Source organism: Microcaecilia unicolor, chromosome 11, assembly GCF_901765095.1.
Source record: "Microcaecilia unicolor chromosome 11, aMicUni1.1, whole genome shotgun sequence".
Classification (NCBI taxonomy): Eukaryota; Metazoa; Chordata; class Amphibia; order Gymnophiona; family Siphonopidae; genus Microcaecilia; species Microcaecilia unicolor.
The window spans coordinates 189,940,367-189,957,041 of NC_044041.1; the positions used below are offsets into that span (position 1 = coordinate 189,940,367).

At 42.1% G+C, this 16,675-nt stretch overlaps 1 protein-coding gene across 5 annotated transcripts in view; it reads left to right on the forward strand.

Annotated features, from left to right (window-relative positions):
• The window catches only part of SRSF4 (serine and arginine rich splicing factor 4), a 52,277-nt gene that overhangs the window by 9,970 nt on the left and 25,632 nt on the right, over window positions 1-16,675 (forward strand). For 4 of the 5 annotated variants that reach the window (XM_030217642.1, XM_030217645.1, XM_030217646.1 and 1 more), the window contains exons 2-4: window positions 1,759-1,901; window positions 2,814-2,926; window positions 4,519-4,733. In XM_030217642.1, coding sequence (XP_030073502.1) covers window positions 1,759-1,901; window positions 2,814-2,926; window positions 4,519-4,733 — 471 coding nt within the window. Of the gene's footprint in view, window positions 1-1,758; window positions 1,902-2,337; window positions 2,488-2,813; window positions 2,927-4,518; window positions 4,734-16,675 lie in introns of those variants that run through there. The other variant, XM_030217647.1, reaches the window with a different exon arrangement.

The following is a 16,675-nucleotide window of genomic DNA, read 5'->3' on the forward strand; positions in this document are numbered from 1 at the left end:
TTATTTGCACGGTTGAAATTTAAGGTCATTCATTGTAAATAAATGTTGGAAAAAAGTGGCATGTGGTATACATGGAGGCTCATTTTCAGTGCACATAGTCTTACAATGTAAGGGGGTCTTTTACTAAAGCTTAGCTCGAGTTATCTGCAGCAGGGCCCACTTTATTCCTATGGGCCCTGCTGCTGATAACGCAAGCTAAGCTTTAGTAAAATAAAAAACACTAACTTTGTTAGTCTATGTGCTTTGAAATTGAGCCGCTGGACATTTAAAATCTGCTTTGTGGAGAATTATTTTGACTCTCTTAGAGGAACGTTTTTTGAACCAGGTTTCCTCCTTTATGTGTGGTGGTTTTGACATTTTTCCTACTTTTTTCTGTACTTGAGTTTTTCCATAGGGGAACTGTTCTCTTTTTTTTTTTTCTTCCTGGTTGTCTTTAGTTCATAAAGGGAAAATTATTTTGTTACTGCTTTTTAATGAAAATACTGGCTTGCTGAAGTTGCATGGGATACTTATAATAAGGTGATGCACAAGCCAATGATTCTTAGTTTTCACCTGCTAGCAGGAGAGCATAAATCTGTGTATCTAGACTGGTCTAGAGGGACTCTAGGAAAGCAAATTAGTAGGTAAGATCTAATTTTTCTGTGTATGCTATAGTTAATTCAAAGTAGTATTTTGCTTACTGGGAAAAATTAGGAGAAATGTAGTGGAAACTTTAAGAATTGATATTGCTGATGGCTGCTACAGATAATTCTAAGTGCTCTAAACAGCTCTCAGAAATTAAGTTCACAAATAAATAAGACATTTTAAGGCAATCTATGCTCACTTTGGCAATGCCCCCTGCTTCAGTCCATTTCACCAATAATAAATCACTGGTGAAATGGACTGAAGCAGGGGGCATTGCCAAAGTGAGCATAGATTGCCTTAAAATGTCTTATTTATTTGTGAACTTAATTTCTGAGAGCTGTTTAGAGCACTTAGAATTATGAACATTTTTTTCTTAAGCTGAACAGCATCTGACTCGCGCTTGCAAGAAGTAGTTTTTTGGGGTGGGGCAGTTGGGAGAGAGTAGAGAGAAATGTCTTAATTGCTATGTTTACCTGTATAAGTTTTCTATGCTACCAGAGCTGGAACTACTCCCATAGAAATACATTGGCTATTTTGTTTCTTTTTTTTTTTTTTGGGGGGGGGGTGCCTTATTTATCTGGAATCATCAGTCCAATTTAAAATTTCAGCGTATCTTTTTACTGCTTGCTTTTCCTCACAGAAATGCATTGCATATTTTTTTTTTTTTTTTGGGGGGGGTGCCTTATTTCTCTGGAACCATCAGTCCAATGTAACTTATTTCAGCGTATCTTTTTACTGGTTTTTCCCCACAGAAATGCATTGCATATTTTTTTTTTTTGGGGGGGGGGGTGCCTTATTTCTCTGGAACCATTAGTCCAATTTAACTTATTTCAGCGTATCTTTTTACTGGTTTTTCCCCACAGAAATGCATTGCATATTTTTTTTTTTGGGGGGGGGGGGGTGCCTTATTTCTCTGGAACCATCAGTCCATTTGACTCACTTCAATGTATCTTTTTACTGTTTGTTTTCCTCCACATACCAAGTTTAATCACATTTCTGTTAAAAGTTTCAAACATTTTCAGCCTGTTTTGCATAATAACAAGTGAGAAATTAAATGGGAAAAGTCTTGAGGGGATAAGGTGAAAAGAAAAGCAGCTCATAGTAACCAAGTATCTGTTCTCTCTGTTTTTTTAGGTATGGCTTTGTTGAGTTTGATGATCTGCGTGATGCAGATGATGCAGTTTATGAACTCAATGGTAAAGACCTTTGTGGTGAGCGAGTAATCGTTGAGCACGCCAGAGGCCCTCGCCGTGATGGCAGTTACAGCTCTGGACGCAGTAAGCATGTCAGGCGTTTGTGTCTCTTTTTTGTGTTTGTTTTTAATAATAATATATTCGTATATACCTAAGTTTCTGCATAAATCTATATATTTAAAACACATAATTTTTAAAGAAGAGTAAATTTCAACAGTTTTTGTAATTATTATACTAAAGTAAAAATATTGATTTGAATATTACATCAGCTTAATACAATTATGTAAACAGATTTGTTTGACTAAATGAATTAGCTAAGTTTCTTGTATTAGTTTAATTTGTGAAGTGTATAAATGGTTGTTTGCAATGTGATGTTTTTTTTAACATAGATTTAACAAAATCCTCAATATTTTAATTGAAAGAGTCCTTTGAGGCTAAGATGACTGACTGCCTGTTCCATTTGCTGACCTTGGGTTACCTTTCCATGAGTGGCTCTTTGACCTTTGTGGCCCTTGGCTGACCAAAAAAGAAAGCCATGTGACGACCGCTACCTTTTCCCATTAGACCTGGGTGGTGAGGATCCCAAGGGTTAGAGACAGATGAGATTAAGCTGACATAGGTGCCTGAAAATCTTTTTTCATGGCAGATATTCAGAAAACCTTTAATCGCTGTAAGTAATAATAGTAACTGGTTTAGTGATGTTGTCATTTAAATATATTGTTTTAATCGTGCATGTTAAAGTTAAATATAAATGTAATGAATGTACATCCTCATTAATATATTCTAGAATACCAGTTACTGTTGTGTTTTATTTTTATTACTGTAATCTAATTTTTTTAACTGAGCTTATAGTTAGTATAAAGGGAATGGGGTGAATTATTTAATATGCTTTATTAGTTTAAATTTGGGGAGTATAAGTTATCTGGCATAGAATAAAGCTATGTTACTTGCTGTTCCCTCACTGAAGTGTGCGTATCCACTTGTCACCGTTTCAAGGTGGATATGGTTACAGAAGAAGTGGACGAGATAAGTATGGACCACCCACTCGTACTGAGTACAGACTGATTGTGGAAAATCTGTCTACCCGATGCAGCTGGCAAGATCTGAAGGTTTGGCAACTATTTCTTCTGTGTATGGTACATAGCACTGTACAAGATAAATGATGAGCTCCTTATGCTAGGGTATGTAAATGCTTGAGATGTGGGGGGTTAGTGTCTTGAAATATGTTAAAGCTGCAAGTTTTGGTGGTATTCCCTTTGTACACTTTTAACATATACTAATTTAGATGTGTATCTGAGCCTTTACAATATGGTTTAGTATAGGTTTGTTAAAAACTTGATATACCACTTTTCAAAAAGGGCCAATCAGAATGGTTTACAATTACAGAACCAAGTTCACAAATTAAATACAGATTTTTAAAAAAGGCTAATCATAAAACATACATACGTGTAAAGGGGGTGGGATTTGATATACTGCCTTTCTGTGGTTTTATAATCAAAATGATTTACATATTATATAGAGGAACTTACTTGGAGCAATGAAGGGTTAAGTGACTTGCCCAGAGTCACAAGGAACTGCAGTGGAACTGAACCCAGTTCTCCTGGTTCTCAGGCCACTGCACTAACCATGAGTCCTGTGGCTTAAGGCCCTGCACTGGCTTTCTATGTTATTACTGTGTGTGGTTGAAAGATGGTCATGAGGAGACAGTCATGGGTAAGTGCTACAAGGCTTAGGACTTTTTGCCCCATCCCATACTCTAGGGCAGCTTGGGCAAGATTTATGCCACTGTACCCTGTCAGTAAAACATGACCATATTAATACTAGACCACTTATAAAATATCAGAAACCCATGTATGTTAAAACAAAATAGCATTTTTTTAAAAGGAGACGGTAAAATTGAAAAATTTTATTAAGCAAGTAAATATCAAAAATGTTTTTAATCTGATAACTTTTTTTTAAAGGTGTTGACATGCACCTCAGGAAGCATTCTTACTTAAAGCAGTGCTGTCAGCTATGGCACACATAGTATGTGGTTTTCAGATTGCAGCTTGTGTTGGAGATGTCATCTGTGACCAAAACCAGGATTACCCAGTGAGATTGATATATATATTTTTAAAACACTTTTCCAAATAGTGCAGGTCATGGAGTGCATGGAAATGCCAGAAAAAAAATAGCTTAAATAATTTAAAACATAATCAGAGATTGAAAAATATAGGTGGCTGGCACTAAAGATTTTCAGGGTGGTTTTTAAAAGTTCCACTTTCCAAGTAACGTTGCAAGCCAAGAACCTACCGACGGCTTCCATCCATCAAGCTTGTACATCTCTACCAACCTATTACCTGACTCCTAGAGGTCTATAAATGTTCATCCCTTGAATACAATTTAAAATAAAAATAGTTAATGAATACCAGTTAAATATTAGTTTGTGTACACTAGCCAACCAATACACAACCAAATAGTGTTTGTAAAACAAAGCTAAAGTGAGAAGTCTCAGTATTAAGCAAAAATGCAACAAAACTGCAGTTATTCCTTTTGGCATTTCTTTGTGCTATAATAATCTTGGCGTTTTAGTTTTATTTTCATTTTTGGTTTCTGGTTATATGGAAATGTTTTCTCTGTACGACTGCAAGACTAAGGAGTTTTTGTTGAAAGATAAAAAAATAAAAAGAGAGAAATTTCTTTTTTTGTTTTGTTTTTTAAGGATTACATGCGTCAGGCAGGAGAAGTCACATATGCAGATGCACACAAAGGGAGAAAAAATGAAGGGGTAATAGAGTTCAAATCTTACTCTGACATGAAAAGAGCACTTGACAAGCTGGATGGGACAGAAGTGAATGGCAGAAAGATTCGGCTTGTGGAGGACAGGCCAGGATCTAGACGACGACGTTCTTACTCTAGAAGTCGAAGTCATTCAAGGTAATTTACAAAAGAAATTTTACTTACATGTTCAGCATTTATCATTTGTATTTATCTATTTTTAAATTTTACAAGCTGCTTAAAACTATAATCGGATATCAAAATTCAAGAAATGGGATCTATAGAAACAGCTTTGGTTAAAGACAATAATATCCTACATAAACGACTTGAATACCTTGAAAATCAGACTAAAAGACTTAACCTTAGGTTTCTTAATTTTCCCAAATCACCGTTAATTTCTCCTTTGGAGATGGTCAAAAAATATTTGGTGGACATCCTGGGAATGGACAAAGACTCACTCCCTCCCATTACACGGGCTTATTACATCGGGAGTACTGGAGTGGTGGTGGGAAACCCCCCTCCCCCCCCCCCCCCCCCCCCCCCCCCCCCGTAATAGGGGAGGGAATGAATCTTACCTCATTCCTAGAAAGCTCATTAGAAATAGTTACTCAGAGGTTAACTCTGCTTGCCACTTTTGCGTTGGAGCCTGATAGGAACGCCGTACTACGGGCTTTCGTTGAGACACTTAGAAAATCTGTTTTGGGCTCAAAGGTCCTTATCTTTCCAGATCTCTCACGGCCTACGCAGATGAGACGAAGGGCCTTTTTGGAACTTCGCCCCAGGGTGGTGGCATTGGGAGCAAATTTTGTTTTGCGATTTCCTTGTTTTTGTAATGTGATGCTTGAGGGTAAACACTTTCAGTTTGTAGATCCAAAACAGTTGAAAGAGTTTATTGATGCAAGAGTTGATGTGAATATAGTAAACCTTCCCTAATTTAGCAGGCTGGGGTCTGAACCAGAGGAAGCATCTATTGATTATTAATTTTTGTATTTCTTTTTCTTTTTTTAATTTCCTTAATCTTGGAATCAAATTTCTTTAACTTGTGGACAAATGGGCTGTAAAGATATATACTTATCATTTTTGTTTCCTAATGTTAAATAATGCCGATTGCATATTCACTTTAAGTGGTGATATATTGGAAAATTTAAATAATTAAATAAAAAAAAACAAACTATAATCCTATTTCTCCTGTGCTTTATGCACAGAAATCGGTGCTTATAAAGTTACACCTCTGGTAAGTGTGTGAAGTTACGCATGTGTAGCCTGTGTATGTATCCCTTTACCTAAACTGAGCAGAGGCATTTCTGAGGATAGAATTGGGGAGGTGTTTGCATTTGTGCACATACATATAAAAATATACATGTCACAAAAAATTATGCATTTAAAAGAGCAGGAGTAAAATGTAAGCGCATATATTCCCTGGGTTAACTTTCAAAATTGAAGTATGCACATTCTTTAGTTTTGAATATTCACAAATGTCCCACTAGGAATAGTACATGTGAACTATCTATGCATGCACTGAGTTCTAAAATATACGGGGAATAATTTTATGTTAGAAGTGGTTAAGGGACTTAATGTGAGCTACTGTTAAGATGTTTTCTCCGAGGACAAGCAGGCTGCTTGTTCTCAAGATTGGGTCGTCGTCTGCGACGGCCCAGGAGCCCGGCAAAATTTTTGACAGCAAAAACAAAGAACTCTCTTTAGAATGCTCCGCTGCGCGGGCCGAACATTGCACAAATGGCTTCCTGCGATGCGAGCGTGCCCTCTCAGTTTGTTTTTGTCCGCGATCTTGAGTGCCACGATTTGTTCAAGCGCTCAAACTTTTTCGGCTCAGGAGACTTGTTTTCGTGTTTATCGCTCCCCCCTTTTTTTTTTTGTCTTTCTTTCCATTTCCTGTGTTGTTATACCAAAATATTTAAAAAAAAAAAAAAAAAAAAGTTATCTTTCCCCTTGTCTTCTTAGTCTTCTTCACTTCTTTAAGTTTCCTTCTCTTTTCGTCACGGCCGCCTTTTAGGCTGCTCAGCCGGGTCTTTTTTTTTTTTCCCCCTTTTTGTGCCTTTTTATTGGCACAATCGAGTCCTTTAATTTCGCAGCCCCTGTTTTTCCGTCCATGTCATTGAGGACTCCCAGCGGCTTCAAGCGTTGTACTCACTGCAACCGGACCATCTCAGGTACCGACCCCCACTTGTGGTGTGTCCAGTGCCTTGAGCCTGAACATTGCCAGCTGCTTGTAAGTTGTGCTCTTTAATGAAAAAAATGGATCCAAGTGTCTCGGGAGGCTCAACGTGAGCGGCTTTTTGCTGATCGGTCCGGTCCTTTGACGTCGACATCAGTACCGAGGTCGGCAGAATCGACGTCGAGGGAAGCATCAACTTCGAGAGCACAGGTAATGGCTGCCGAATTACCACATCGCGCTGGGAGCAGCGAGGCATCGAGAGGGTCTCCACCTGTCTTGAGGTCTACTGCTATGCAGTCCCCCCGTTTAGAATCAAGTGTTATCTAGCCAATTATATAATCAACCATTACTTATAGCAGATATATATATATCAAATAGAAGAGTCTTTAGACCTCCCTGAAAAGACGTATAGAATAAACCAATCTTAACTCAATAGGAAGAGATCTCCAAAGATGGCTGCCTGGTGAGGATAAGATCTTTCATGATTCTTCTTAGAGATAAGACAATGAACTGGAGGAAATAAGAGAGTATTGCTATTTTTTAATTTCTGAGTAAGCTGAGTAGAAGAGCAAAGGAGGTCATATAAAAGTACAGGTGACAAACCATGTAATGACTTCAAAACAAGGCAGGATACTTTTAAAATAATCCTAGCCTTCACCAGCAACCTGTGCAGGTCTAACAACATGGGGGTAACCCTACCAAACTTACTACGACAATAGATCGTCTTGGCAGCTGTGTTCTGTAAAAGCCACAATCTATTGAGTTTATTTATTGCATTTGTATCCCACATTTTCCCACCTCTTTGCAGGCTCAGTGTGGCTTACAATATAAGTACATAAGTAATGCCATACTGGGAAAAGACCAAGGGTCCATCGAGCCCAGCATCCTGTCCACGACAGTGGCCAATCCAGGCCAAGGGCACCTGGCAAGCTTCCCAAACGTACAAACATTCTATACATGTTATTCCTGGAATTTTGGATTTTTCCAAGTCCGTTTAGTAGCGGTTTATGGACTTGTCCTTTAGGAAACCGTCCAACCCCTTTTTAAACTCTGCTAACCTAACCGCCTTCACCACTTTCTCCGGCAACAAATTCCAGAGTTTAATTACACGTTGGGTGAAGAAAAACTTTCTCCGATTTGTTTTAAATTTACTACACTGTAGTTTCATCGCATGCCCCCTAGTCCTAGTATTTTTGGAAAGCGTGAACAGAAGCTTCACATCCACCTGTTCCACTCCACTCATTATTTTATATACCTCTATCATGTCTCCCCTCAGCCGTCTCTTCTCCAAGCTGTATAGCCCTAGCCTCCTTAGTCTTTCTTCATAGGGAAGTCGTCCCATCCCCGCTATCATTTTAGTCGCCCTTCGCTGCACCTTTTCCAATTCTACTATATCTTTCTTGAGATGCGGCGACCAGAATTGAACACAATACTCAAGGTGCGGTCGCACCATGGAGCGATACAACGGCATTATAACATCCTCACACCTGTTTTCCATACCTTTCCTAATAATACCCAGCATTCTATTCGCTTTCTTAGCCGCAGCAGCACACTGAGCAGAAGGTTTCAGTGTGTTATCGACGACGACACCCAGATCCCTTTCTTGGTCCGTAACTCCTAACGTGGAACCTTGCATGACGTAGCTATAATTCGGGTTCTTTTTTCCCACATGCATCACCTTGCACTTGCTCACATTAAACATCATCTGCCATTTAGCCGCCCAGTCTCCCAGTCTCATAAGGTCCTTCTGTAATTTTTCACAATCCTGTCGTGATTTAATGACTTTGAATAACTTTGTGTCATCAGCAAATGTAATTACCTCGCTAGTTACTCCCATCTCTAAATCATTTATAAATATATTAAAAAGCAGCGGTCCTAGCACGGACCCCTGAGGAACCCCACTAAGTACCCTTCTCCATTGTGAATACTGCCCATTTAACCCCACTCTCTGTTTCCTATTCTTCAACCAGTTTTTAATCCACAATAGGACATTTCCTCCTATCCCATGACCCTCCAATTTCCTCTGTAGCCTTTCATGAGGTACCTTGTCAAACGCCTTTTGAAAATCCAGATACACAATATCAACCCTTTGTCCACATGTTTGTTCACTCCTTCAAAGAATTGAAGTAAATTGGTCAGGCAAGATTTCCCCACACAAAAGCCATACATCATGAATGGTGGAATAATGTAAGAAAATAGACATGTAGTATTGCAGAAGGGTCTTGGGTAACATGATAATAATAAAACAATATGGTAAAGAAAGCCAGCAGATCAATATCACAACAAAAAGATTTTATTGAAGATACTGTGTATGAACAAATCGCGATTTGTTCATACACAGTATCTTCAATACAATCTTTTTGTTGTGATATTGATCTGCTGGCTTTCTTTCCCATATTGGATTTTGCAGATCGTTTGCCTTGTTGTTTTTTGGGACCCTTAATAATAAAACAATACATCATGAATGGTGGAAATATGTAAGAAAATAGGCATGTAGTATTACAGAAGGATCTTGGGTAACATGATAATAATAAAACATGATAGTAGTGTAACAAGCAGATGTTATAAGACAATTCTGGATATATGTGGAGGCGTTCACATTTGTTGATCTTTGTGGTGTACCTTGTTAAAGAAATGGGTTTTCAGTAGTTTGCGGAAGTTAGTTCATAGATCGTTTTTAAGTTGTGCGGCAGCGCGTTCCAGAATTGTGTGCTCAGGTAGGAAAAGGTTGACGCATGCGTTAATTTGTATTTTAGACCTTTGCAATTGGGGAAGTGAAGATTAAGGAATGTGCGGGATGATTTTTTAGCATTCCTGGGTGGTAAGTCTATCAGGTCTGACATGTAGGCTGGGGCATCTCAGTGAATTATTTTGTGAACTAGGGAGCATATTTTGAATGTGATGCATTCTTTAATTGGGAGCCAGTGTAGCTTTTCTTGTAGGGGTTTAGCACTTTCATATTTTGTTTTACCGAATATGAGTCTAGCTGCAGTGTTCTGGGCTGTCTGAAGTTTCTTGATTATTTGCTCTTTGCAGCCAGCGTAGAGTGCGTTGCAGTAGTCTAGGTGACTGAGTACCATTGATTGTACCAGGTTACGGAAGACGGTCCTTGGGAAGAAAGGTCTTACTCTTTTTAATTTCCACATTGAGTGGAACATCTTCTTAGTTGTGTTCTTCACGTGACTCTCAAGTGTTAGGTGTCGATCAATGGTAACTCCAAGAATTTTTAGGGTGTCCAAAATTGGAGGATTCAATTTTGGTGTGTTAATGGTGGTGAATTTGTTCCTGTTATGTTGAGAGTTAAGTATTAGGCATTGGGTCTGCGTATACGTATGGGTTGAGGTTTTGATTTGATAGTAGTTTGGCTAAGGGTATCCTCATTAAGTTGAATAGAGTCGGTGAGAGGGGGGATCCCTGTGGCACTCCGCATTCAGGTATCCATGTGGCTGATGTGGTTGAATTAGATGTCACTTGGTATGATCGTGTGGTTAGGAACCCCTTGAACCAATTGAGAACGTTGCCTCCAATTCTGAAGTACTCGAGGATGTGTAGTAGTATTCCATGATCAACCATGTCGAAGGCGCTAGACATGTCAAATTGTAGAAGTAGTATGTTCTTGCCAGTTGCAATCATTTGTTTGAATTTAGACATGAGAGTAACTAGTACTGTTTCAGTGCTATGGTTAGACCGAAATCCTGACTGTGAGTCGTGTAGTATTGAGAATTTGTTTAAATAGTTTGTGAGTTGTTTGGTCACCATCCCTTCCGTTAGTTTGGTTATTAGGGAATAGATGCTTCTGGCCTGTAGTTGGTTAGTTCACCAACACTTTTCTTTACATCTTTGGGTATTGGGGTGAGTAGAATGTTTCCTTTCTCCTTCGGGAATAGTCCATTTTGTAACATATAGTTCAAGTGATTCGTTAGGTCTGTCATAAATTGTTGAGGGGCAAATGCCATAAGGTTGTTAGGGCATATGTCTAATTTGCAATGAGATTTGGCAAATCTTTTGAGCGTTTGGGAGATGATATCCTCAGTTAGTGTCTCGAAGTTGGTCCAGGTTCTGTCTGCTGGGTGTACACCAGGATCTGGATCTAGATAAGGAGTTCAGCGTAGTCGATGGTACTGACAGGTATCTTAAGTCGCAATTGTACGATTTTCTCTTTGAAGTATCTTGCGAGATTGTCTGCTCCTGGTGTATCTTTGCTGTCGGTTGTGACTGGTGTAATATCTAGTAGTTTATTCACGAGTTGGAAGAGTTTATGTGTGTCCTTGTATTTTGGTCCAATTTCAGTTTTGTAATATAATCTTTTAGTTTGTCTTATGGTATATTTGTATTTTCTTTGAAGTTGTTTCCAGGCGTTGAGTGTGGGGTCGTCTTTCTTTGTATTCCACGCACGGTCTAACCTTCTAACTTGTGTTTTGAGTTTTTTCAGTTCTTCATTGAACCATGGTGTTGAGTTCTTTCTGTGTGAGGTTCTGGTTTGAGTTGGGACAATATTGTCTAATGTTGCTCTACATCTATCGTCCCATTCTAGGAGGAATTGGTTTGTATCTGCCTTTATTGTCCATCCGTTGTGGTAGATCTGTTGCCAGAATATTACCAGGTCTATTTTTCCTCTCGTGGTGTAGGTTTTTCGTTCTTGTTTATTAGGTGAGTTTTTCGTTCGCCATTGGAGGGAGATGTATGCTTTATAGTGGTCTGACCATGGTGCGGGTTTCCATTTTGTATCTGTTAGTATAAGGTTTGAATCGGGATCAAATTTGTATGTGATAATGTCTAGTGTGTGTCCTTTAGTGTGAGTTGGTTGCGTGTTCGGTCCGTGAAGAGTTGTTTATTAGAAAGGGTAACGTAATGAATTACTATAATACAACTGTGCTAAGATATAAGATTGAACACTAGTGAAAAATGTTTGGTGTCAAAGAAGGCTCGAATGGTCCTAAGTTGTCTTAGGCCTTTTTTGACAAATTACTTATTTGAGATTCAAATGAGTGAGTCGAGTCAAATAACACTTCGAAGACCCTAGAAACCTTCACCACCAGTAGTGGATGAGATGAATCTGAAATAATCTCAGCTGGCACTGTAGATATGTTATTGCTAAACCAGACAATCTTAGTTTTATCAGTATTAAGCATGAATGTGCCTATTAGCCCAAGACTTTAGATTATTAATACAAGATCAGAAGGCTGAATAAGTTAGCGCAGTAGTTTCAGAAAAAGGGTGCCAAATAAAGATGTCATCAGCATATGAGAATAAGCTAGCTCCTAACGATAAACCAATGGAGCTTACTGTACTCATAAATAAATTGAATAATACCCGCGAAAGTGGCAAACCCTGAGGTAATCCACACACCAATACCCAGGATTTAGATTTTTTACAACAGAATAACTACCGTATTTTTCGGACTATAAGACGCACTTTTTTTCCCCCCAAATTTCGGGATCGCCCGCCCTCCCTCCCTCCGAGTTCAGGATCGCCCTCCCCCCGGCCCTGTCACCACTTCTCCCTACTCACATCACGCGATCTTCCCTGGTGGTCTAGTGACGTCGGGGCAGGAAAGAGCCCCCTCTTTCCTGCCCAGCGCGCTGCTCTCCGTCCTCCTGTATGCAGCCTGACGGTCTCGGCGAGATTCAAAATGGCCGCCGAGACTTCAATTCTCGGAGGCCATTTTGAATCTCGCCGAGACCGTCAGGCAGCATACAGGAGGACGGAGAGCAGTGCGCTGGGCAGGAAAGAGGGGGCTTTTTCCTGCCCTGACGTCACTAGACCACCAGGGAAGATCGCGTGACGTGAGTAGGGAGAAGTGGTGACATGGCCGGGGGGAGGGCAATCCCGAACTCGGAGGGAGGGATTCGGACAAGACACACCGGAGCACCTAGGTTTTAGAGGAGGGAAAAAGGAAAATTTTTTTTTCCTATTTCCCTCCTCTAAAACCTAGGTGCGTCTTATGGTCCGGTGCGTCTTATAGTCCGAAAAATACGGTATATTTAGTAAGAAAGTCATGAAACTAGGTAAGGAGCACTCCAGAGATTCCAGCCTCTTGAAGAATCTCAAGTAAAATGGAGTGGTCAACAGTGTCAAAAGCACCTGATATATCAAATTGAAGTAATAAAGATTGAATACCATGACTTAAGGAATTGGAATTTCTGATCTTAGTAGTACGAGCAATAAGGATTCGGTACTGTGATTACTTTGAAAACCAAATTGCGATTCATGGAGTAATAAAAATTGCTCTAGGTGACTCATCAACCTCGTCTCTACAATGGCCTCTAATAGTTTAGCAAACAAAGGAATACTGGCTATTGGCTGAAAACTAGCTGGAATAGATCAATTTAAATTGTTGACCTTAGGAATAGGAGTAAGCATTACCTGACCTAGCTCAGCTGGAAAAGAACCCATTTGCAGAGTAAGATTGACTGACTAATGTGGTAATCCATAGTACAATTTGGTGAGGAACAAATTTCAACAAATATGAAGGACGACAGTCTAATATAAACAATGAGATTGAGCAAATTTATGAATCAGTGGAACAGTTTCATTATAAGAAACAAACTCAAAAACTGACCAGAATCTATCTACAGGAATATGTGTATTTACAGTTGATAACAGGAAAACTGTCCAACTCCACACTGCCTTACATCAGATATTTTTGTAATGAGTTGAAGCCTTTTTCTACTATATGCTTTCCCACCATTTCCTCTAATCTCCAGAGTGCTTCAGAAAAGTCAGACAAAGCACAATTGATCCTCATCACCCCTCATTGGCAAGACAATCTGGTTCCCTCGTCTCGGCCTCTCCATATGGATCAGGCAATACCTCTAGGCCTTTGCCCAACCCAACTCAGGAACTAGAGGCTGACTGAAACTGCCACTAAAAACTGTCTGAAAGCTATTGGCCAAAACTATAACCACAAACTCAAGTTTGCTTGTGTGAGCGTGAGCCAGTGAGGGCCGCTGGGGATTGTCAGAACTTGCAGATGGCATCCCTCTGCTAAACCCACAGTATCCAAGCCAGACTATAATAATAGCCTCAATACACATGGACCACTGCTAATGAAAACTGAAACTAAAAACCATAGTGCCTTTACGGTGTCTGACTTTCTGCCGCATTTGGAATCACAACTGGTGTCATATCTCCACAGAGGGGCCACTTCCTAAGGAGCCTATCCCAAAATTTTGTATCAGAAGTATGTATTTGGAGTGCTCTATATATCATATTAACTATTGTGCAAGATCATAGCTGTATCACAGTAACAAAAAAAGTATTTCCATATCATCAAGCTGATCAATCCATAGACTGGTGGGTTGTGTCCATCTACCAGCAGGTGGAGATAGAGAGCAAACTTTTGCCTCCCTATATGTGGTCATGTGCTGCCGGAAACTCCTCAGTATGTTCTCTATCTCAGCAGGTGGTGGTCACACACAGCAGCAGCTCTGGCTAGGCCTCCAAGCCTAATCCTTAGGTTTTGTTGAGGCCTGGGGTTGAGGGCTCTTTTGAGCAAGTGCAAACCTGGTGGTGCCAGGTCCCTCCTTTTCTCCCCCCTCCCGCTGGCTCCGTTTAAAAAAAAAAAAAATTTTAAACGTCTTTAAAGGCGTTTAATTCGACGTTTCTTTAAACGTTCATTGCAGCTACTCACTGGGACACCAGTTCGTTACAGCTCGGAGCGGCAAGCAGGTAATTTTACCTTTTTATAGCGGGCAGGGGGTTCCCCGATTCTTCTCCTCGTGGCATATGGCGTCGGAGGGCGAGGGCACAAAGGGTCGCTCCCCGGATCGCTGGAGCGCTTCTAGAGGGGATGCGGGGGTTTTACAACCTGATTCGCCCTTGATGGGTGACAGTTTAGTGGCCGATGAATGTCCCGGTCGTTCCTCCGGCGTGGCGGTTTTTTCCCGCCATAAACGCCCATCCCCCGCTCCTCGCCTCCGCCATCTTGGCCGGCCACGCGGCTCGGACGGCTTCTTCGTGGGCCGCCCTTGAGGTTGGAGACATTAATGCCATGAACGCCCTTAATTTGGGCGACGGCACAAGCGGCTAAAGTTAAGCGCCGTTCTTCCCGCGCGGCTCCTTCGCGGAGTTTCGCGCCGGACGCCATTTTGGATGCGCAGCATGTCTCTCCCCCGCTATTGCGAGCGCCGGTTGAGAGTGCGTCTAGGGCTGTTGCCCAGGCTGCGGAAGTGCACAGTCTGGGGGGTTTCTCCCCCGAGTTTGTTTTGCTGCTGCATCAGGCTTTCCTCATGCAAAACGCTGCCCCTGCTCCCTCTTCTGATAAAGAGGTTGAGGTTCCCAGAGGTAAACGCCCTCGGGTTGATTTCCAGGCCTTGGAGGACTTTGTCTCCTCCGATGTAGATGAGGGCAGCGTGTCTGAGGTCTCCCAACGGTCCTTTGCGGATTCCTTGGAGGAGATAGATCCCCGCTCGGATGGAGCGGATGACCCCTCTGCAGCGCGGCTTTTTAGCCCAGAGGATTTGCCCAACCTGTTTTTACAGGCCATGGACACTTTGAAGATTTCCTCTCTGGAGGACGTCTCTCCCTCAGCCCCTGTTGGCTCTGCCATTATGCTGGGGACGAAGCGCCCGCCTAGATCCTTCCACGTGCATGATGCCATGCACTCCTTAATTGCGGCTCAATGGGATGTCCCGGAAACGAGCCTTAAAGTGGCTAGGGCTATGTCCCGCCTCTATCCTTTGGCTGTGAGTGAACGTGAGGCCTATCTGTGGCCTACCGTGGATTCTTTAATCACTGCGGTGACTAAGAAAACGGCGTTGCCGGTGGAAGGTGGCACGGCCCTAAAGGACGCCCAAGACAGAAGATTGGAGGCGGCCTTAAGGTCGTCCTTTGAGGCAGCTGCTTTAAGTTTGCAGGCCTCAGTTTGCGGCTCCTATGTGGCCAGGGCGTGCCTGACTATGGTGCAGCGGGCTTCCCCCTCGGATCTTTCCTTGAGGGCTGATTGGCCGGCCCTGGAATCGGGCTTAGCCTATTTGGCAGACTTGCTGTATGATGTCTTGAGAGCCTCAGCTAAAGGCATGGCTCAGACAGTCTCTGCGCGGCGGTGGCTTTGGCTGAAACATTGGTCTGCTGACCACGCCTCTAAATCCCGCCTGGCTAGATTGCCTTTTAAAGGCAAGCTGCTCTTTGGGGTCGAGCTGGACAAAATCGTGACCGATCTCGGCACGTCTAAGGGCAAGAAATTACCAGAGGTCAGGGCTCGGGCTAGTACTCGTCCCGGTACCTCCAGAGGACGGTTGCTGGAAGCCCGTCGGTACCGCCCGGGCAAGTCGGGTTCCTCTGCCCCCTCTTCCTTCAAGAGGATTTTCTCCCCCAAGCAGCATTCCTTTCGCAGAGACCGCCGTCCCGGAGGTGCTCCCTCCGGTCCTCCCCCAGGGTCTCGTACCCAATGACGGGGCCTTGGTCCACGTCCCAGTGCAGATTGGAGGACGGCTGTCCTCGTTTCTGGGCGAGTGGACCTCTATAACTTCAGACGCGTGGGTGCTGGAAGTCATCAGAGACGGCTACAAGCTAGAGTTCTGCCAACCCTTAAGAGACGGGTTTGTACTCTCTCCCTGCAAGTCTCCGGTCAAGCTGTGGCAGTGCAGCAGACCTTGGACAACCTGATCCGCCTGGGTGCGGTCGTTCCGGTGCCAAAAAATCAGATTGGCAAGGGACGTTTCTCCATTTACTTTGTGGTTCCAAAGAAAGGAGGTTCTGTCCGGCCTATCCTCGACCTCAAAGGGGTCAATCGGGCCTGGAAAGTGAGGCACTTTCGCATGGAGACTCTCCGCTCTGTTATAGCGGCAGTTAAGGCAGGAGAGTTCTTGGCTTCCTTGGACATCAAGGAAGCGTACCTGCATATTCCCATCTGGCCTCCTCTCCAACGCTTTCTGCGTTTTACAGTCCTGAGACGACACTTCCAGTTCAGAGCCCTCCCTTT